General features: G+C 47.4%; 1 protein-coding gene across 2 annotated transcripts in view; it reads left to right on the forward strand.

Annotated features, from left to right (window-relative positions):
* Positions 1-21795, forward strand: part of CCDC137 (coiled-coil domain containing 137) — a 69207-nt gene that overhangs the window by 22057 nt on the left and 25355 nt on the right. For both annotated transcript variants that reach the window (XM_063961127.1, XM_063961126.1), the window contains 2 exons: positions 13347-13464; positions 14011-14141. In XM_063961127.1, the coding sequence (XP_063817197.1) occupies positions 13391-13464; positions 14011-14141 (205 nt within the window). In that variant the 5' untranslated portion in view covers positions 13347-13390. The remainder of the gene's footprint in view (positions 1-13346; positions 13465-14010; positions 14142-21795) is intronic.

Genomic DNA, 21795 nt, shown 5'->3' on the forward strand with positions numbered 1-21795 from the left:
CAGTAGAGGGTTATGGACACGTCAGGGGTCAGGTGATGCGTATTCCAAACGGCATTTGGAAGTATTGCTTTATTAAGAGGAGTTATTTGGGGTCGGTCTTTCAGACCTGGTGGCCACGGCAACAGCTGGGAATTCCACGTTTGTACCCCAGGTCGCCTCTCAACATGAGAAGACGCCGTATTATCAGGCGCAGTCTTTTCGTGGACAAGCGGGCAAAAGGTTCCTCATTTCTGCCCCGTGACAGAGGGAGAGGAAAAAGGCTGCAGAAATCAGCCAGTTCCCAGGAACAGAAACCCTCTCCCGCCTCTGCCAAGCCCTCAGTATACGCTGGGGCTTTACAAGCAGAATCAGGCACGGTGGGGGGCCCGTCTCAATGAATTTCAGCGCGCAGTGGGCTCACTCGCAAGTAGACCCCTGGATCCTTCAGGTTATATCTCAGGGGTACAAATTAGAATTCGAGACGTCTCCCCCTCGCCGTTTCCTAAAGTCGGCTTTACCGATGTCTCCTTCTGACAGGGAGACAGTTTTGGAAGCCATTCACAAGCTGTATTCCCAGCAGGTGATAATCAAGATACCCCTCCTGCAACAGGGAACGGGGTATTATTCCACACTGTTGTGGTACCGAAGCCAGACGGCTCGGTGAGACCGATTCTAATTCTAAAATCTTTGAACACTTACATACAGAGGTTCAAATTCAAGATTGAGTCACTCAGAGCAGTGATTGCGAACCTGGAAGAAGGGGACTACATGATGTATTGGGACATCAAGGATGCTTACCTTCATGTCAAAAAATGTACCCTTCTCACCAAGGGTACCTCAGGTTTATGGTACAGAACTGTCACTATCAGTTCAGACGCTGCCGTATGGATGGTCCACGGCACCCCGGGTCTTTACCAAGGTAATGGCCGAAATGATGATATTCCTTCGAAGGAAGTGAATTTTAGTTATCCCTTACTTGGACGATTCCCTGATAAGGGTAAGATCCAGGGAACAGTTGGAGGTCGGTGTAGCACTATCTCAGGTAGTGTTGCGGCAGCACGATTGGATTCTCAATATTCCAAAATCGCACCTGGTTCCGACGACGTGTCTTCTGTTCCTAGGGATGATCCTGGACACAGTCCAGAAAAAGGTGTTTCTCCCGGAGGAGAAAGCCAGGGAGTTATCCGAGCTAGTCAGGAACCTCCTAAAACCGAGCCAAGTCTCAGTGAATCAATGCACAAGGGTTCTGAGTAAAATGGTGACTTCCTACGAAGCAATCCCATTCGGCAGATTCCACGCAAGAACTTTCCAGTGGGACCTGCTGGACAAATGGTCCGGGTCGCATCTTCAGATGCATCAGCGGATAACCCTGTCACCAAGGACAAGGGTGTCCCTCCTGTGGTGGTTGCAGAGTGCTCATCTTCTAGAGGGCCGCAGATTAGGCATTCAGGACTGGGTCCTGGTGACCACGGATGCCAGCCTGCGAGGCTGGGGAGCAGTCACACAGGGAAGGAATATCCAGGGCTTATGGTCAAGCCTGGAGACATCACTTCACATAAATATCCTGAAGCTAAGGGACATTTACAATGCTCTAAGCTTAGCAAGACCTCTGCTTCAAGGTCAGCCGGTGTTGATCCAGTCGGACAACATCATGGCAGTCACCCACGTAAACAGACAGGGTGGCACAAGAAGCAGGAGGGCAATGGCAGAAGCTGCAAGGATTCTTCGCTGGGCGGAAAATCATGTGATAGCACTGTCAGCAGTATTCATTCCGGGAGTGGACAACTGGGAAGCAGACTTCCTCAGCACGACCTCCACCTGGGAGAGTGGGGACTTCACCCAGAAGTCTTCCACATGATTAAAAACTCGACAGGTATTGCGCCAGGTCCAGGGACCCTCAGGCAATAAGCTGTAGACGCTCTGGTAACACCGTGGGTGTACCAGTCAGGGTATGTGTTCCCTCCTCTGCCTCTCATACCCAAGGTACTGAGATTGATAAGATGGAGAGGAGTAAGCACTATATTCGTGGTTCCGGATTGGCCAAGAAGGACTTGGTAACCGGAACTTCAAGAGATGCTCACGGAGGATCCGTGGCCTCTACCTCTAAGAAGGGACCTGCTCCAGCAAGGACCCTGTCTGTTCCAAGACTTACCGCGGCTGCGTTTGACGGCATGGCGGTTGAACGCCGGATCCTGAAGGAAAAAAGGCATTCCGGATGAAGTCATCCCTATCCTGATCAAAGCCAGGAAGGATGTAACCGCAAAAACATTATCACCGCAATTGGCGAAAATATGTTGCGTGGTGCGAGGCCAGTAAGGCCCGACGGAGGAAATTCAACTGGGTCGATTCCTACATTTCCTGCAAACAGGAGTGTCTATGGGCCTGAAATTGGGGTCCATTAAGGTTCAAATTTCGACCCTGTCAATTTTCTTCCAAAAAGAACTAGCTTCAGTCCCTGAAGTTCAGACGTTTGTAAAAGGGGTACTGCATATACAGCCTCCTTTTGTGCCTCCAGTGGCACTTTGGGATCTCAATGTAGTTTTGGGTTCCAAAAGTCACATTGGTTTGAACCACTTAAATCTGTGGAGTTAAAATATCTCACATGAAAAGTGGTCATGCTGTTGGCCCTGGCCTGGGCCAGGCGCGTGTCAGAATTGGCGGCTTTATCCTGAAAAAGCCCTTATCTGATTTTCCATTCGGACAGGGCGGAATTGAGGACTCGTCCTCAGTTTCTCCCCAAGGTGGTTTCGGCGTTTCACCTGAACCAACCTATTGGTGGTGCCTGCGGCTACTAGGGACTTGGAGGCCTCCAAGTTGCTAGACGTTGTCAGTGCCCTGAAAATATATGTTTCCAGGACGGCTGGAGTCAGGAAATCTGACTCGCTGTTTATCCTGTATGCACCCAACAAGCTGGGTGCTCCTGCTTCTAAGCAGACTATTGCTCGTTGGATTTGTAGTACAATTCAGCTTGCACATTCTGTGGCAGGCCTGCCACAGCCAAAAATCTGTAAATGCCCACTCCACAAGGAAGGTGGGCTCATCTTGGGCGGCTGCCCGAGGGGTCTCGGCTTTACAACTTTGCCGAGCAGCTACTTGGTCAGGAGCAAATACGTTTGTAAAATTCTACAAAATTGATATCCTGGCTGAGGAGGACCTGGAGTTCTCTCATTTGGTGCTGCAGAGTCATCCGCACTCTCCCGCCCGTTTGGGAGCTTTGGTATAATCCCCATGGTCCTTACGGAGTCCCCAGCATCCACTTAGGACGTTAGAGAAAATAAGAATTTACTTACCGATAATTCTATTTCTCATAGTCCGTATTGGATGCTGGGCGCCCATCCCAAGTGCGGATTGTCTGCAATACTTGTACATAGTTATTGTTACAAAAATCGGGTTATTATTGTTGTGAGCCATCTTTCAGAGGCTCCTCTGTTATCATGCTGTTAACTGGGTTCAGATCACAGGTTATACGGTGTGGCTGGTATGAGTCTTACCCGGGATTCAAAATCCTTCCTTATTGTGTACGCTCGTCCGGGCACAGTATCCTAACTGAGGCTTGGAGGAGGGTCATGGGGGGCGGAGCCAGTGCACACCAGATAGTCCTAAAGCTTTCTTTAGATGTGCCCAGTCTCCTGCGGAGCCGCTATTCCCCATGGTCCTTACGGAGTCCCCAGCATCCACTACGGACTATGAGAAATAGAATTATCGGTAAGTAAATTCTTATTTTTTTCTTAGTCTCTCCCGGACTACTACTTCACTTAAACAAGTATCTAACCACGAATCATTACCATCACAATCGTTATGCACTACTCCCAACATCAATTCTTCTCTGGTGAACACTGATGAAAAAAACTTGTTCAGTATTTCTGCTTTTATTTCGTCTTCATTTATCAATACTCCAAATTCATCTTTTATTGGACCTATGTTCTCCTCCTTTTTTTAACCTTTTACTATTTATGTATTTAAAAAAACTTTTTAGGATTGGTTTTACTCTCTATAGCGATTTGCTTTTCAATTTCCATTTTAGCTACTCTTATTGCTTTTTTTTGCATTTTTTTTATTGCATTCCTTGTAATACTTGAATGACTCCTCCTTTCCATTAGATTTAAATGCTTTGAAAGCACGCTTCTTTTTATCCTTTTCTGCCTTGACCACCTTGTTCAGCCACATCGGTTTGAATTTAGTACTCCTGTGTTTACTGCCCATGGGAATAAATCTGTGAAAATTGCTATCTAGCAACCCTTTTAAAGCATCCCACATTTCCGAAGTGTTCTTGTTATGAAACAAAACTTCCCACTCAATGTCGTTAAGTGCACATCTCAGCATACTGAAATTAGCCTTCCTAAAGTTAAATGTTTTGGTTGAACCCTTATAGCTATGTTTCCTGAAACTGATGTCGAAAGTGATCATATAATGATCAGTTACCCAAAGTCTCCCCAACTTTAGTGTTTGATATAATGTCCACATTATTAGTAATTACTAGATCCAGAGTAGTTTTACCCCTAGTAGGGTCCTCGACTAATTGAGACAAGTAGTGATCCTTTAACATATTTAAGAACCTGTTGCTCATTGCTTTAACGCATTAATTCTTACTCCAATTTATATCCGGATAATTAAAATCCCCAATCACTAGGATGTCCCCCAGTCCCATGGGTTTGATTCCTACCATGGCCCTAACTGTGCGGAGTTTGTTTATTCTCCCTGTACTTGCGTGGGTTTCATTTGGGTACTCTGGTTTCCTCCCACAATCCAAAAATATACTGGTAGGTTAATTGGCTCCTAACAAAATTAACCCTAGCGTGAATGTGTGTACATGTGATAGGAAATCTAGATTGTAAGCTCCACTGGGGCAGGGACTGGTGTGAATGGGCAAATATTCTTTGTAAAGCGCTGCGGAATATGTGTGCGCTATATAAATAATTGGTAATAATAATAATCCTGCAGCCCTACACACTGGGCGATAATACTGAAAGATATGAACGATCTCGTTCATTAATGAATGAGATATAGTTCATATCTTTCAGTGTGGAGGCACAAGCGATGAACGATGCGCTGCCCCACGCTCGTTCATCGCTGGTGCCCCGTCGTTTGTGCATGCATGCCAATATGGACGATCTCGTCCATATTTGCTTGCACTGCTATGGAGACTGGTAACCGCCAATGCTTCCCCGCAGCCACGTCGCCCGTATCCGCCGTCGGGCAGGTCGGCGGCGGATCTGCCGGTGTGTAGGGCCCATAAGAGTTGTTCTTCCTCGTGTATGCTAATATCCGGCTGTTTGTAGCACGTGCCTATGACTAGTTTTTTTGCATCAATACCCCCACTTGAGATTTCAACCCATAGTGACTTCACATTATCACCAGTCCCCTCATAAATAACCTCCTTTAAGTATGGTTTAAGACGTGGGGAACCTTTTTTTTTCTACCAATGGCCATTTGGATATTTATAAAATCCTTCGGGGGCCATACAAAAATTATCAACTTAAAAATTACCCTGCCCCCAAGTAGTTATGCCCCTTAGAGGTAATGAGTGCGCGCGCCCAAAAATAGGTGTGGACAATTAAAATGGGACGTGATAAACACATGCCCCCGCAGTGCCAGATACACTCATGCCGCCCCCACTGTGCTGCTCCCCACTGCTGCTCCGTCCGGTGGCGGCGTGTCTCAGCTGTCAGGGGGTCAGGGCAGGGAGGAGAGCGCAGCTATGTCAGGCAGCGGCGGCGTGTAGGATCTCAAACCAGCCGCTGGTTTGTGAGCCAATCCGAGCTCGCGGACCGGCTGCGGCAGCTCCTGATTGTCTGCCAGTCCTCAAGCTATGATTGGCTCATGAACCGGCGGCTAGTTTGTGATCCTACCCGCCGCTGACGCCGGACATATAGCTGCGCTCCTCCCTGCCCTGACAGCTGAGACACGCCGCTGCCGGACTGAGCGGTGACGTGTCTCGCTGACACACAAGCCGGTGGGCCGGAACAAACGGCTTTGCAGGCTTTATACGGTCCACGGACCGGAGGTTCCCCACTCCTGGTTTAAGAGATGGTTTAACATAAAGACGTACACCTTCTCCCTCTTTTGCTTGCCCTGTCCCTCCTGAAAAGAGAATACCCCTCCAAGTTTGCAACCCAGTCGTGAGAGTCGTCCCACCATGTTTCCGTAATACCTATAATTACCTATATAAATACCTATATATAGCCTTTGATGCTAACAATTCCAATTCCCCCATTTTACCTGCTAGACATCTTGCGTTTGCAAGCATACATTTGGTTTACTAGTGCGTCCCTAGAGTTACTCTTACTGACTTTCCTTCTCGCTCCCTCTCCACCCCCACCATACTTAATACTGCCCACCTTACTCTTCCCTTCGATCAACCCAATGTTTCAGTCTAAATTCTCCACCCTGACATAAGTATTTTCCCTTATGCTCTGTACATCATTTTCTATATGCTGTAATGATGACAGGCAGTACGGATGGTGTAATGGTTAGCATTAATGCCTCACAGCACTGAGGTCATGGGTTCGATTCCCACCATGGCTCTAACTGTGTGGAGTTTGTATATTCTCCCCGTACTTGCGTGGGTTTCCTCCAGGTACTACGGTTTCCTCCCACAATCCCAAAATATACCGGTAGGTTAATTGAATCCCAACAAAATTAACCCCATCGTGAATGTGTGTGCGTGTACATGTGGTAGGGAATATAGATTGTAAGCTCCACTGGGGCAGGGACTGATGTGAATGGCCAAATATTCTCTCTGTAAAGTTCTGCGGAATATGTGTGCGCTATATAAATAACTGGTAATAAATAAAATAATAGTGCGCCGCAGGTGATGCGACCAAGCCAGGTAACGTACACCTGACTTCGGTCACATCACATTCGACAATACCAGGCAAATATTAAAGTTTTATAGAGATAGGTAGGGAGCGCTATAGAGAAAATATTTGAGGCAGGAATGAGGGGAAGTAATCCGTTTGCAGGAGAGGCGGTATGCATTTGTTGAACGAAGAGGGTGGGTGAGATAAAGTCGGATATGTAAATGGTAGAGGAATGTGTTAGAAGTTTGAATTGGCTTCTAAAGGGGAAGGGGAGCCAGTGTAGGTCTTATAAAGCTTGGGTACACACTACACAATGTGTGCACCCAGTGACAACGCAGGCGGCAAGGGGGTGGCTTTGGCAAGTGCATAAACATTTGCTGATGGCGGGGGCATGGCCCTCGCTAACGATGTCTTCCATCGGCCCTGCATGCAGGACCGTCGGAGGATGTCGCTGGCGACGTGCCGAAGCACGCATCGTCGGCAACATAGCTTGACTATTTTAATGTTGTGTCATTTCGATCTGTCTGAATCGAGCACATCGTTAACAATATCGTTTCTCTATCGTCCTAGTGGATGCTGGGGTTCCTGAAAGGACCATGGGGAATAGCGGCTCCGCAGGAGACAGGGCACAAAACGTAAAGCTTTTTCAGATCAGGTGGTGTGCACTGGCTCCTCCCCCTATGACCCTCCTCCAGACTCCAGTTAGATTTTTGTGCCCGGCCGAGAAGGGTGCAATCTAGGTGGCTCTCCTAAAGAGCTGCTTAGAAAAAGTTTAGCTAGGTTTTTTTATTTTACAGTGATTCCTGCTGGCAACAGGATCACTGCAGCGAGGGACTGAGGGGAGAAGGAGTCAACTCACCTGCGTGCAGGATGGATTGGCTTCTTGGCTACTGGACATCAAGCTCCAGAGGGACGATCACAGGTACAGCCTGGATGGTCACCGGAGCCGCGCCGCCGGCCCCCTTGCAGATGCTGAAGTCAGAAGAGGTCCAGAATCGGCGGCTGAAGACTCCTGCAGTCTTCTAAAGGTAGCGCACAGCACTGCAGCTGTGCGCCATTTTCCTCTCAGCACACTTCACACGGCAGTCACTGAGGGTGCAGGGCGCTGGGAGGGGGGCGCCCTGGGAGGCAAATGAATACCTATAAAGGCTAAAAATACCTCACATATAGCCCCTAGAGGCTATATGGAGATATTTAACCCCTGCCTGATTTTTCTAAATAGCGGGAGACGAGCCCGCCAGAAAAGGGGCGGGGCCTATCTCCTCAGCACACGGCGCCATTTCCTCTCACAGCTCCGCTGGTCAGGACGGCTCCCAAGTCTCTCCCCTGCACTGCACTACAGAAACAGGGTAAAACAGAGAGGGGGGGGCAAATTTATGGCGATATTTTGATATAACAAAGCAGCTATAAGGGAGCACTTATTATAAGGCTATCCCTGATATATATATATAGCGCTTTTGGTGTGTGCTGGCAAACTCTCCCTCTGTCTCCCCAAAGGGCTAGTGGGTCCTGTCTTCGTTAGGAGCATTCCCTGTGTGTCTGCTGTGTGTTGGTACGTGTGTGTCGACATGTATGAGGACGATATTGGTGTGGAGGCGGAGCAATTGCCAAATATGAGGATGTCACCCCCTAGGGAGTCGACACCAGAATGGATGCCTTTATTTATGGAACTACGGGATAGTGTCAACACGCTAAAGCAGTCGTTTGACGACATGAGGCGGCCGGACAATCAATTAGTGCCTGTCCAGGCGACTCAAACACCGTCAGGGGCTGTGAAACGCCCTTTGCCTCAGTCGGTCGACACAGACCCAGACGCAGGCACTGACTCCAGTGGTGACGGTGACGATTCAACCGTATTTTCCAGTAGGGCCACACGTTATATGATTTTGGCAATGAAGGAGGCGTTACATTTAGCTGATACTACAGGTACCACTAAACAGGGTATTATGTGGGGTATGAAAAAACTACCTATAGTTTTTCCTGAATCAGAAGAATTAAATGACGTGTGTAATGAAGCGTGGGTTGCCCCTGATAAAAAGCTGATAATTTCAAAGAAATTATTGGCATTATACCCTTTCCCGCCAGAGGTTAGGGAGCGCTGGGAAACACCTCCTAGGGTGGACAAGGCGCTAACACGCTTATCTAAACAAGTGGCGTTACCCTCTCCTGAGACGGCCGCACTTAAAGATCCATCAGATAGGAGGATGGAAAATATCCAAAAAAGTATATACACACATGCAGGTGTTATACTACGACCAGCTGTAGCGACTGCCTGGATGGGCAGTGCTGGGGTAGTTTGGTCAGAGTCCCTGATTGAAAATATTGATACCCTGGACAGGGACAATATTTTACTGTCGTTAGAACAAATAAAGGATGCATTTCTTTATATGCGTGATGCACAGAGGGATATCTGCACACTGGCATCACGGGTAAGTGCTATGTCCATTTCGGCCAGAAGAGCTTTATGGACGCGACAGTGGACAGGCGATGCGGATTCAAAACGGCATATGGAAGTTTTGCCGTATAAAGGGGAGGAGTTATTTGGAGTCGGTCTATCAGATTTGGTGGCCACGGCTACAGCCGGGAAATCCACCTTTCTACCTCAAGTCACTCCCCAACAGAAAAAGGCACCGACTTTTCAACCGCAGCCCTTTCGTTCCTTTAAAAATAAGAGAGCAAAGGGCTATTCATATCTGCCACGAGGCAGAGGTCGAGGGAAGAGACAGCAACACGCAGCTCCTTCCCAGGAACAGAAGCCCTCCCCGGCTTCTACAAAAGCCTCAGCATGACGCTGGGGCTTCTCAAGCGGACTCGGGGACGGTGGGCGGTCGTCTCAAAAATTACAGCGCGCAGTGGGCTCACTCGCAGGTAGATCCCTGGATCCTGCAGATAATATCTCAAGGGTACAGGTTGGAATTAGAGACAGATCCACCTCGCCGTTTCCTGAAGTCTGCTTTACCAACGTCCTCCTCCGAAAGGGAGACGGTTTTGGAAGCCATTCACAAGCTGTACTCTCAGCAGGTGATAGTCAAGGTACCTCTTCTACAACAAGGGAAGGGGTATTATTCCACTCTTTTTGTGGTACCGAAGCCGGATGGCTCGGTAAGGCCTATTCTAAATCTGAAGTCCTTGAACCTGTACATAAAGAAGTTCAAGTTCAAGATGGAGTCACTCAGAGCAGTGATAGCGAACCTGGAAGAGGGGGACTTTATGGTATCCTTGGACATCAAGGATGCGTATCTCCACGTTCCAATTTACCCCTCACACCAGGGGTACCTCAGGTTCGTTGTACAAAACTGTCACTATCAGTTTCAGACGCTGCCGTTTGGATTGTCCACGGCACCTCGGATCTTTACAAAGGTAATGGCCGAGATGATGATTCTTCTTCGAAGAAAAGGCATATTAATTATCCCATACTTGGACGATCTCCTAATAAGGGCGAGGTCCAGAGAACAGCTAGAGATGGGATTAGCACTGTCTCAAGAAGTGCTAAAACAGCACGGGTGGATTCTGAATATTCCAAAATCCCAGTTAATGCCGACAACTCGTCTGCTGTTCCTAGGGATGATTCTGGACACGGTTCAGAAAAAGGTTTTTCTCCCGGAGGAAAAAGCCAAGGAGCTATCCGAGCTTGTCAGGAACCTCCTAAAACCAGGAAAGGTGTCTGTACATCAATGCACAAGAGTCCTGGGAAAAATGGTGGCTTCTTACGAAGCAATTCCATTCGGCAGATTCCACGCAAGAATTTTCCAAAGGGATCTGTTGGACAAATGGTCAGGGTCGCATCTTCAGATGCACCTACGGATAACCCTGTCTCCAAGGACAAGGGTGTCTCTTCTGTGGTGGTTGCAGAGTCCTCATCTATTGGAGGGCCGCAGATTCGGCATACAGGATTGGATCCTGGTGACCACGGACGCCAGCCTGAGAGGCTGGGGAGCAGTCACACAAGGAAGAAACTTCCAGGGAGTATGGACGAGCCTGGAAACGTCTCTTCACATAAACATTCTGGAACTAAGAGCAATATACAATGCTCTAAGCCAGGCAGAACCTCTGCTTCAGGGAAAACCGGTGTTGATCCAGTCGGACAACATCACGGCAGTCGCCCATGTGAACAGACAGGGCGGCACAAGAAGCAGGAGTGCAATGGCAGAAGCTGCAAGGATTCTTCGCTGGGCAGAGAATCATGTGATAGCACTGTCAGCAGTGTTCATCCCGGGAGTGGACAACTGGGAAGCAGACTTCCTCAGCAGACACGATCTTCACCCGGGAGAGTGGGGACTTCATCCAGAAGTCTTCCACATGCTGGTAACCCGTTGGGAAAGACCAATGGTGGACATGATGGCGTCTCGCCTCAACAAAAAACTGGACAGGTATTGCGCCAGGTCAAGAGATCCGCAGGCAATAGCTGTGGACGCGCTGGTAACGCCTTGGGTGTACCAGTCGGTGTATGTGTTTCCTCCTCTGCCTCTCATACCAAAAGTATTGAGAATTATACGGCAAAGAGGCGTAAGAACGATACTAGTGGTTCCGGATTGGCCAAGAAGGACTTGGTACCCGGAACTTCAAGAGATGATCACGGAAGATCCGTGGCCTCTACCTCTAAGGAGGGACTTGCTTCAGCAGGGTCCCTGTCTGTTTCAAGACTTACCGCGGCTGCGTTTGACGGCATGGCGGTTGAACGCCGGATCCTAAAGGAAAAAGGCATGCCGGAAGAAGTCATTCCTACTTTGATTAAAGCAAGGAAGGAAGTAACCGTGCAACATTATCACCGAATTTGGCGAAAATATGTTGCGTGGTGCGAAGATCGGAGTGCTCCGACGGAGGAATTTCAACTGGGTCGATTCCTACATTTCCTGCAATCAGGATTGTCTATGGGTCTCAAATTGGGATCTATTAAGGTTCAAATTTCGGCCCTGTCGATTTTCTTTCAAAAAGAATTGGCTTCAGTCCCTGAAGTCCAGACCTTTAAGGGAGTGCTGCATATACAGCCTCCTGTGGTGCCTCCTGTGGCACCGTGGGATCTCAATGTGGTTTTGGACTTTCTAAAATCTCATTGGTTTGAACCACTAAATAAGGTGGATTTGAAATATCTCACTTGGAAAGTGACCATGCTTCTAGCCCTGGCTTCTGCAAGGAGAGTATCAGAATTGGCAGCTTTATCTTACAAAAGCCCATATCTGATTTTCCATTCGGACAGGGCAGAACTGCGGACTCGTCCGCATTTTCTCCCTAAGGTGGTGTCAGCATTTCATCTGAACCAGCCTATTGTAGTGCCTGCGGCTACAAGTGACTTGGAGGACTCCAAGTTACTGGACGTTGTCAGAGCATTAAAAATATATATTGCAAGGACAGCTGGAGTCAGAAAATCTGACTCGTTGTTTATATTGTATGCACCCAACAAGATGGGTGCTCCTGCGTCTAAGCAGACGATTGCTCGTTGGATCTGTAGCACAATCCAACTTGCACATTCTGTGGCAGGCCTGCCACAGCCTAAATCTGTAAAGGCCCACTCCACAAGGAAGGTGGGCTCATCTTGGGCGGCTGCCCGAGGGGTCTCGGCATTACAACTTTGCCGAGCAGCTACGTGGTCAGGGGAGAACACGTTTGTAAAATGTTACAAATTTGATACTCTGGCTAAGGAGGACCTGGAGTTCTCTCATTCGGTGCTGCAGAGTCATCCGCACTCTCCCGCCCGTTTGGGAGCTTTGGTATAATCCCCATGGTCCTTTCAGGAACCCCAGCATCCACTAGGACGATAGAGAAAATAAGATTTTACTTACCGATAAATCTATTTCTCGGAGTCCGTAGTGGATGCTGGGCGCCCATCCCAAGTGCGGATTATCTGCATAAATTGTACATAGTTATTGTTAACTAATTCGGGTTATTGTTGAAGGAAGCCATCTTTCAGAGGCTCCGCTGTTATCATACTGTTAACTGGGTTTAGATCACAGGTTGTACGGTGTGATTGGTGTGGCTGGTATGAGTCTTACCCGGGATTCAAAATCCTCCCTTATTGTGTACGCTCGTCCGGGCACAGTACCTAACTGGAGTCTGGAGGAGGGTCATAGGGGGAGGAGCCAGTGCACACCACCTGATCTGAAAAAGCTTTACTTTTTGTGCCCTGTCTCCTGCGGAGCCGCTATTCCCCATGGTCCTTTCAGGAACCCCAGCATCCACTACGGACTCCGAGAAATAGATTTATCGGTAAGTAAAATCTTATTTTAGTGTGTACCCAGCATAAGAGAGGAGATGCAGACGTAGTATGTTTGAAAGGAAGATGAGCCGGGCAGCAGCATTGAGTATAGACTGGAGTAGAGAGAGGTGTTTGTAGGGAGGCCAGATAGGAGGAGATTACGGTAGGCCAGTCTGGAGATGACCATTGAGTGGATGAGGATTTTTGTAGCATCAAGAGATGTAGAGAGAGTGTATGATCCTGGAAATATTTTTGAGATGAAAACGGCAGGACTGTGAGAGGTACTGAATGTTTAAATCTTGTTGTGTTTTTTTTTTTACTTTTAGTATTGGTATGCACTTGTTTTACACTCCTGTTGCTTGTTTTTATTTCAGAGTTGGCAGCACTGTACCTGACTACTACTACATACACACGTGTGATGGGGAAGAAGCAGGGTAATAAACCCGTGGCAGGTTCCTCTCGCCCTGGTGTGGGCGCTGGGCAGCTTCGCAGGTCTGTAACTTATGCTGAGGAAGTACTTTAGCTGCTTACAAGAACCTTAAGTATACTGATCTGGGACTCCTTAGTGAGAGTGGGGAAGATGTATCAAGCCTAAAGAGTGAACAGTTTCTTGCTAGGATTATCAAATACTTTCTATAAAATGATAGGTAGAAGTTGATTTGTTGCTATGGGCAACTTATCAACTCTTTTTAGAAACTTTGGTACATCTTCACCAGTATAGTTATGGTTTGGAATAAAAGTATTCATTGTCACATGTGACTTAAATTAGAACTGAGCCAAATCCCTCCAGGTTTTGACCCTTTTTTCTGCATATGCAACTATTAAGATCATAGTTATTCTAATTATCTGTTACCCACTGAATTATTGCAAACTAAGCTTTATGCATCCTTTACAACTGGTATTTATGATCAGGACATAAAAAATGTATTTCTTCAATATCAATTTAGAAATTTATTCTGGCTATCCCTATAATACATGGTAAGCGCTTTGCACCTTAGGTCAGTGATGATTATAATTATTGAAAATATTTTATTTCAGACATGAAAAGAAGATGACGAATTCTAGGCCAAAAAACTTGGATAGCCAGGAAATCCCCTTCAAGCTTCGTGAAATCATGAAGAGTAGGATGGATATGAACAAACCAAGAAAAAAGAAGAAGCGAATGTCAGGTGAGATGTTGTGTATTGCATTGGTGTTTGGTCACACTAAATCCTTTTTATTTTTCTTATTTGAAAACACTTTTTTTTTCTACACAGTATGGCACCTTTGTGAAGGTAAATGTACTGTACATTCATGTGTTGCTGTGAGTGGTATTTAGATATTTAAAATGTTCAAATGTAGGGAATTTATAGTTCAGTTAATCAATGGTGACTGGATACAGCATGCCATAGATCCAAGTTATTGACATTACCCATAGTGGTCAGCCTCTCTCTGAAATACATCTCGAAAAATTTAAATTTTCTATAAATGTCAGAACTTCTCGTCACAGAAGTCGGACGCACTATTTGTCCTTTATGATCCCAACAAGATTGGGTGTCCTGCTTCTAAGCAGACGATTTCTCGCTGGATCAGGCTTACTATCCAGCATGCTCATTCTACGGCAGGATTTCATATTCCAAGATCTATTCAGGCCCACTCTACTCGTAAGGTTGGTTCTTCCTGGGCGGCTGCCCGAGGTGTCTCTGCTTTACAGCTTTGCCGAGCAGCTACTTGATCAGGATCTAATACGTTTACTAAGTTCTACAAGTTCAATACTTTGGCCGCTGAGGACCTTAAGTTTGGTCAATCTGTTCTGCAGGAACCTCAGCACTCTCCCTCCCGTACTGGGAGCTTTGGTACATCCCCATGGTACTAAATGGAACCCCAGCATCCTCTAAGACGTAAGAGAAAATGGGATTTTATATACCTACCGGTAAATCCTTTTCTCGTAATCCGTAGCTGATGCTGGGCGCCCGCCCAGTGATTTGTATTCCTGCATTGTTACTTGGTTAAGTATTGTTGGTCCAGTCGTTGCTGAATCGTTTCAAGTAGGTTAGCTTGGCTTTCCTTCTTTTGTGTGTGAGCTGGTGTGAATCTCACCACTATCTGTGTATTTCCTTCTCTCAAAGTATGTCCGTCTCCTCAGGCACATTTTCTAAACTGAGTCTGGTAGGAGGGGCATAGAGGAAGGAGCCAGCCCACACTATTAAACTCTTAAAGTGCCCATGGCTCCTAGTGGACCTGTCTATACCCCATGGTACTAAATGGAGCCCCAGCATTTTCTACAGACTCCGACAAAAGGATTTACTGGTAGGTATATAAAATCCTATATTTTTATTTTATTTTAAAATTACCTTTATTTCTCTTACGTCCTTGGGGATACTGAGAATCCATTTAGTACCATGGGGTATAGATGGGTCCTCTAGGAGCCATGAGCACTTTAAGAGTTTAATAGTGTGAGCTGGTTCCTCCCTATGCCCCTCCTACCAGACTCAGTTTAGAAAATGTGCCCGGAGGAGTCGGTCACGTTGCTGGAAGCTACTGAAGAGTTTTCTGCATTTTTTTAAATCTGTTTGTTATTTTCAGGCAGGACTGGATGGTACCAGCCTGCCTGCTTCGTGGCACTTAGGGGGGGCAACCTCTTGAAGGGTTAATGGTCCAGTTACCCTTTGACAGGACACTAGCTCCTGAGGGAATTATTTGCAAGCCCCACCACGGCGAGTGTACGCTTGCTCCATACTATCTCTGTCTCTCCCTGGAAGGTCTCTTTGTTGGTTTATTATGCATTTAACCTGTTCCTCTGTGTGTGTGTGTGCTGTCACTGTCACAGTTTGTCAGACAAAGAGTGTGTTTCATGTAAGGCACAGTGTTCTTCTTCTCCAGGGGGTTCACTACTGTGTACTCAGTGCAGTGTACCTTCCCAGGCTAGCGGGGCAGAGACAGCTTGGCTGGACTCCATTAGGGGAATGATTTCCAATATTTCTACTAGAGACACAGTGATAGAGACACAATACTTAAGACAATCGATGAAAGAGTTTATGAAAAGAGACTCTGTACTCAAACCAGCATCTCAGTCCCCTGCCATTTGTCCGCAAAAACGTACTTTGGCCCATATCCTGCAGTCTGACTCTGATGATGAAGGGGGATGTGGACTCAGAGGTGGGGGAGGATACTCTGTCACAGGGAATAGAGGCTCTCATAGAAGCTATCAGAGAAGTTCTGCTTATCCCTGATAAGGTGACAGAGGATACTGAGGAATCTTATTTTAATATAAAAAAAGAAATCCTCAGCCACTTTTCCTGTGTCAACGGAACTAAATACCCTGTTTGAAGAACCGTGGGTTAATCCTGATAGGAAATTTCAAATCCGTAAAAGGTTGCTATCATATTTTCTCTAACGTCCTAGTGGATGCTGGGGACTCCGTAAGGACCATGGGGAATAGACGGGCTCCGCAGGAGACTGGGCACTCTAAAGAAAGATTAGGTACTATCTGGTGTGCACTGGCTCCTCCCTCTATGCCCCTCCTCCAGACCTCAGTTAGAATCTGTGCCCGGCCAGAGCTGGGTGCTCCTAGTGGGCTCTCCTGAGCTTACTAGTAAAGAAAGTATATTGTTAGGTTTTTTATTTTCAGAGAGCTTCTGCTGGCAACAGACTCTCTGCTACGTGGGACTGAGGGGAGAGAAGCAAACCTACTAACTGCGGCTAGGTTGCGCTTCTTAGGCTACTGGACACCATTAGCTCCAGAGGGATCGAACACAGGTACCTAACCTTGATCGTCCGTTCCCGGAGCCGCGCCGCCGTCCTCCTCGCAGAGCCAGAAGTACAGAAGCAGCAGAAGCATGAAGACATCGAAATTGGCGGCAGAAGACTCCTGTCTTCACTTAAGGTAGCGCACAGCACTGCAGCTGTGCGCCATTGCTCCCACAGCACACCCGCACACTCCGGTCACTGTAGGGCGCAGGAAGGGGGGGGGCGCCCTGGGCAGCAATTAAGATACCTTTTGGCAAAATTATACATATATACAGTCAGGCACTGTATATATGTACGAGCCCCCGCCATTATTTTTACACAGAAACGGGACAGAAGCCCGCCGCTGAGGGGGCGGGGCCTTCTTCCTCAGCACTCACCAGCGCCATTTTCTCTCCACAGATCCGCTGAGAGAAGCTCCCCAGGCTCTCCCCTGCAGTAGAAGAGGGTAAAAAGAGAGGGGGGGGGCACATAAATTTGGTGCAAAAACAATATATACAGCAGCTACTGGGTTAACACTAAGTTACTGTGTGATTCCTGGGTCATATAGCGCTGAGGTGTGTGCTGGCATACTCTCTCTCTGTCTCTCCAAAGGGCCTTGTGGGGGAACTGTCTTCAAATAGATCATCCCCTGTGTGTGTGGTGTGTCGGTACTTGTGTGTCGACATGTCTGAGGTAAAAGGCTCCCCTAAGGAGGATATAGAGCAAATATGTGTGAGAGGGTGTCTCCGTCGACAACGCCGACACCTGTTTGGATATGTGCAAGTGCTAAGGTGAATTTATTGCACAAAAGATTAGAGAACAGACAGGAAATCTACCCATGTGTGTACCTGTGTCACAGAGACCTTCAGTCTCTCACAATGCTCACTATCCAAAATAACAAACACTGATATCTACATGGAGTGTGACTCCAGTGTCGACTATGATAATGCAAAGTTACAGCCAGAATAGCAGAAAAGTATTCAATATATGATTTATTGTAGTAAAAGATGATTTGCATATCACTGATGACTCATCTGTCCCTGACACAAGGGTACACATGTTAAGGGGAAGAAAGCTGAGGTAAATTTCCCTCCTCTCATGAGGAAAAAAGAGCGGGAATCTCCAGACAAGAGACTGCAGCTTCCCACAAAGTATTCTCAGGCAGTATCCTTTCCCCACTAGGGCCAGGATGTGATGGGAATCTTCCCCTAGGGTGTCACGTTTGCCCAGAAGGTAGCCCTAGCTATTCTCAGGGATCCTGCAGATAGCGTGCACAATTCTGGTACACTACTCAGACCGGCGATTGTGTCGGCATGGGTTTATAGCGCTGTGGCAGCGTGGACAGGTACCTTTATCAGCAGAGATTGAGACCCTAGTATACATATAGATATGTATAGGTATATATGGATAAAGATGCTATCTTAAGAGATATGTGTGTGTGTGTGTGTGTATGTGTGTATATATATATATATATATATATATATATATATATATATATATATATATCCTTGCAGCAACAGTCGGCACTCACAAGCTCTCATCCACAGCGTTCTCCGTGCCAGTTCTAAAAGTGACATGCAGCTCCCGAATATGAACGGCACTGGAGTCAGATTTTTTGCAAAATTATTGTATTAAATGGCCATTTAATACAATAATTTTGCAAAAAATCTGACTCCAGTGCCGTTCATATTCGGGAGCTATATATATATATATATATATAATTAATATATGACATGCCCAAGGAGACATGTGTATACTGGGTCCTAGAGTAAAAGCTATGTCGATTTTCTGCTTGACGTGTCCTGTAGAATATGCAATGGACAGATGATGCAGACTTAAGATTCTGATATTTTGCCTTTTATTCCTGCACAGCCTAGGAAAGCACGGCATTATCATATGCAGCCTTTCGAATAAAGAAACAAGAAAGTCTGAGGTGCGTCCTTTCTTGCCGGAGGCGGGGGCAGAGAAAAGAAGCTGCACAACACAGCTAGTTCCCAGGAGCAGAAGTCCTCCCCGGTCTCTGCATAAATCCACCGCATGTCTCTGGAGCTCCACAGGCGGAGCTAGGCCCGGTAGGGGCACGCTTTCGTAAGTTCAGCCACAAGTGGGTTCACTCCCTATTAGATCCCTGGGCAATAGATGTTGTGTCTCCGGGATACAAGCTGGATTTGGAGAAGATGCCTCCTCACTGACGGCCCTGCCGGCTTCCCCCTGTGAGAGGGTAACAGGGTTAACTGCAATTCACAATTTGTATTTTCAACAGGTGGTGGTCAAGGTTCCCTTCCTTCGACAAGGAGGGGGTTATTATTCCACCAGGTTGTAGTCCCGAAACCGGAAGGTTCGGTCAGACCCATATTGAATTTAAAATCCCTGAACATATACCTGGAAAGGTTCAAGTGCAAGATGAAATCGCTAAGAGCGGTCATTGCAAGCCTAGAAAGGGGGAGATTTTATGGTGTCTCGGGGCAAAAGGGATGCATACCTTCGTGTCCCCATTTATCCACCTAATCAGGCGTACCTCAGAATTGCGGTACAGAATTGTCATTACCAATTTCTGACGTGGCCGGTTGATCTCTCCACGGCCCTGAGAGTTTTCACCAAAGTGATGGCGGAAATAATGGTGCTCCTGCGGAAGCAAGGTGTCACTATTATCACATTCTTGGTCGATCTCCTCATAAGAGTGAGATTGAGCGAACAGTTGTGGAACAGTGTATCACTTTCTCTGGAAGTGTAACGGCAACACGGCTGGATTCTATGTATTCCAGTGTCGCAGTTGTTTCCTACAGCTCATCTGACTCTTCTAGGCATGATCCTAGACACAGACCAGAAAAGGGGTTTATCTCCCGATAGAGAGAGCTCAGGAGCTCGTGACACTGGTCAGGAATCTATTGAAACCAAAACAGGTGTCAGTGCATCACTGCACTCGAGTCCTGGGAAGGATGGTGGCATCGTACGAGGCCATTCCCTTCGGCAGGTTCCATGAGAGGACCTTCCAATGGGACTTACGGGACAAGTGGTCCGGATCACATCTTCAGATGCATCGGTTAATCACCCTATCCCACAGGGCCAGGATGTCTCTCCTGTGGTGGCTGCAGAGTGCTCACCTTCTCGAAGGTCGCAGTTTCAGCACTCAGGACTGGGTCCTGGTGACCATGGATACAAGCCTCCGAGGGTGGGGGGCAGTCACACAAGGAAAACAATTTCCAAGGGGAAGGTCAAGTCAGGAGACTTGCCTTCACATAAATATCCTGGAATTAAGGGCCATATGCATCGCCCTAAGTCAAGCGGAGACCCTGCTTCGCGACCAACCGGTTCTGATTCAGTCAGACAATATCACCGCAGTGGCTCATGTAAACCACCATGGCGGCACAAGGAGCAGGGTGGCGATGGTAGAAGCCACCAGAATTCTTCGCTGGACGGAGAATCATGTAAGCGCACTGTCAGCAGTGTTAATTCCGGGAGTGGACAACTGGGAAGCAGACTTCCTTAGCAGGCACGACCTCCACCCGGGAGAGTGGAGACTTCATCAAGAAGTCTTAGCGCAGATTGTAGGTCGGTGGGAACTGCCACAGGTGGACATGATGGCATCCCGCCTCAACAAAAAGCTACAGAGGTATTGCGCCAGGTCAAGAGACTCTCAGGCGATAGCTGTAGACGCACTGGTGACACCGTGGATGTTCCAGTCGGTTTATGTGTTTCCTCTTCTTCCTTTCTTACCCAAGGTGCTGAGAATCGTAAGAAAAAGAGGAGTGAGAACAATACTCATTGTTCCGGATTGGCCAAGAAGGACTTGGTACCCGGAACTGCAAGAAATGCTCACAGAGGACCCATGGCCTCTGCCTCTCAGATAGGACCTGTTGCAACAAGGGCCCTGTCTGTTCCAAGACTTACCGCGGCTGTGTTTGACGGCATGGCGGTTGAACGCCGGATCCTAGCGGAAAAAGGCATTCCGGATGAAGTTATTCCTACGCTGATAAAGGCGAGGAAGGACGTGACAGCAAAGCATTATCACCGTATATGGCGAAAATATGTTGCTTGGTGTGAGGCCAGAAGGCCCCTACAGAGGAATTCCAGCTTGGTCGATTCCTGCACTTCCTACAGTCAGGATTGACTATGGGCCTAAAATTAGGGTCCATAGAGGTCCAGATTTCGTCCCTATCCATTTTCTTTCAAAAAGAACTGGCTTCACTGCTGGAGGTTCAGACGGTTGTTAAGGGAGTGCTGCATATTCAGCCCCCTTTGGTGCCACCAGTGGCACCTTGGGATCTTAACGTGGTGTTGAGTTTCCTGAAATCCCACTGGTTTCAGCCAATTAAAACCGTGGAGCTAAAGTATCTCACATATGGACAGGGCAGAATTAGCCAAAGGTGGTCTCATCTTTTCATTTGAACCAACCTATTGTGGTGCCTGTGGCTACTCGTGACTTGGAGGATTCCAAGTTGCTTGACGTAGTCCGGGCTTTGAAGATTTATGTAACCAGAACGGCTGGAGTCAGGAAGACTGACTCGCTGTTTATCCTGCATGCATCCAACAAGCTGGGTGTTCCTGCTTCAAAGCAAACTATTGCTCCCTGGATCTGTAACACGATTCAGCAGGCTCATTCTGCGGCTGGGTTGCTGCATTCAAAATCAGTGAAAGCGCATTCCACGAGGAAGGTGGGCTCTTCTTGGGCGGCTGCCCGAGGGGTCTCGGCATTACAGCTTTGCCGAGCTGCTACTTGGTCGGGTTCAAACACATTTGCAAAATTCTACAAGTTTGATACCCTGGCTGAGGAGGACCTTGTGTTTGCCCATTCGGTGCTGCAGAGTCATCCGCACTCTCCCGCCCGTTTGGAGGCTTTGGTATAATCCCCATGGTCCTTAAGGAGTCCCCAGCATCCACTAGGACGTTAGAGAAAATAAGATTTTACTCACCGGTAAATCTATTTTTCGTAGTCCGTAGTGGAAGCTGGTCGCCGTCCCAAGTGCTGACTTCTTCTGCAATACTTGTATATAGTTATTGCTTAACTAAGGGTTATTTTATGGTTGCATCAGGTTTTTCTGATGCTCTGTTGTTGTTCATACTGTTAACTGGGTAAGTTTATCACAAGTTATGCGGTGTGATTGGTGTGGCTGG

Source organism: Pseudophryne corroboree, chromosome 3 (genome assembly GCF_028390025.1).
Source record: "Pseudophryne corroboree isolate aPseCor3 chromosome 3, aPseCor3.hap2, whole genome shotgun sequence".
Lineage (NCBI taxonomy): Eukaryota > Metazoa > Chordata > Amphibia > Anura > Myobatrachidae > Pseudophryne > Pseudophryne corroboree.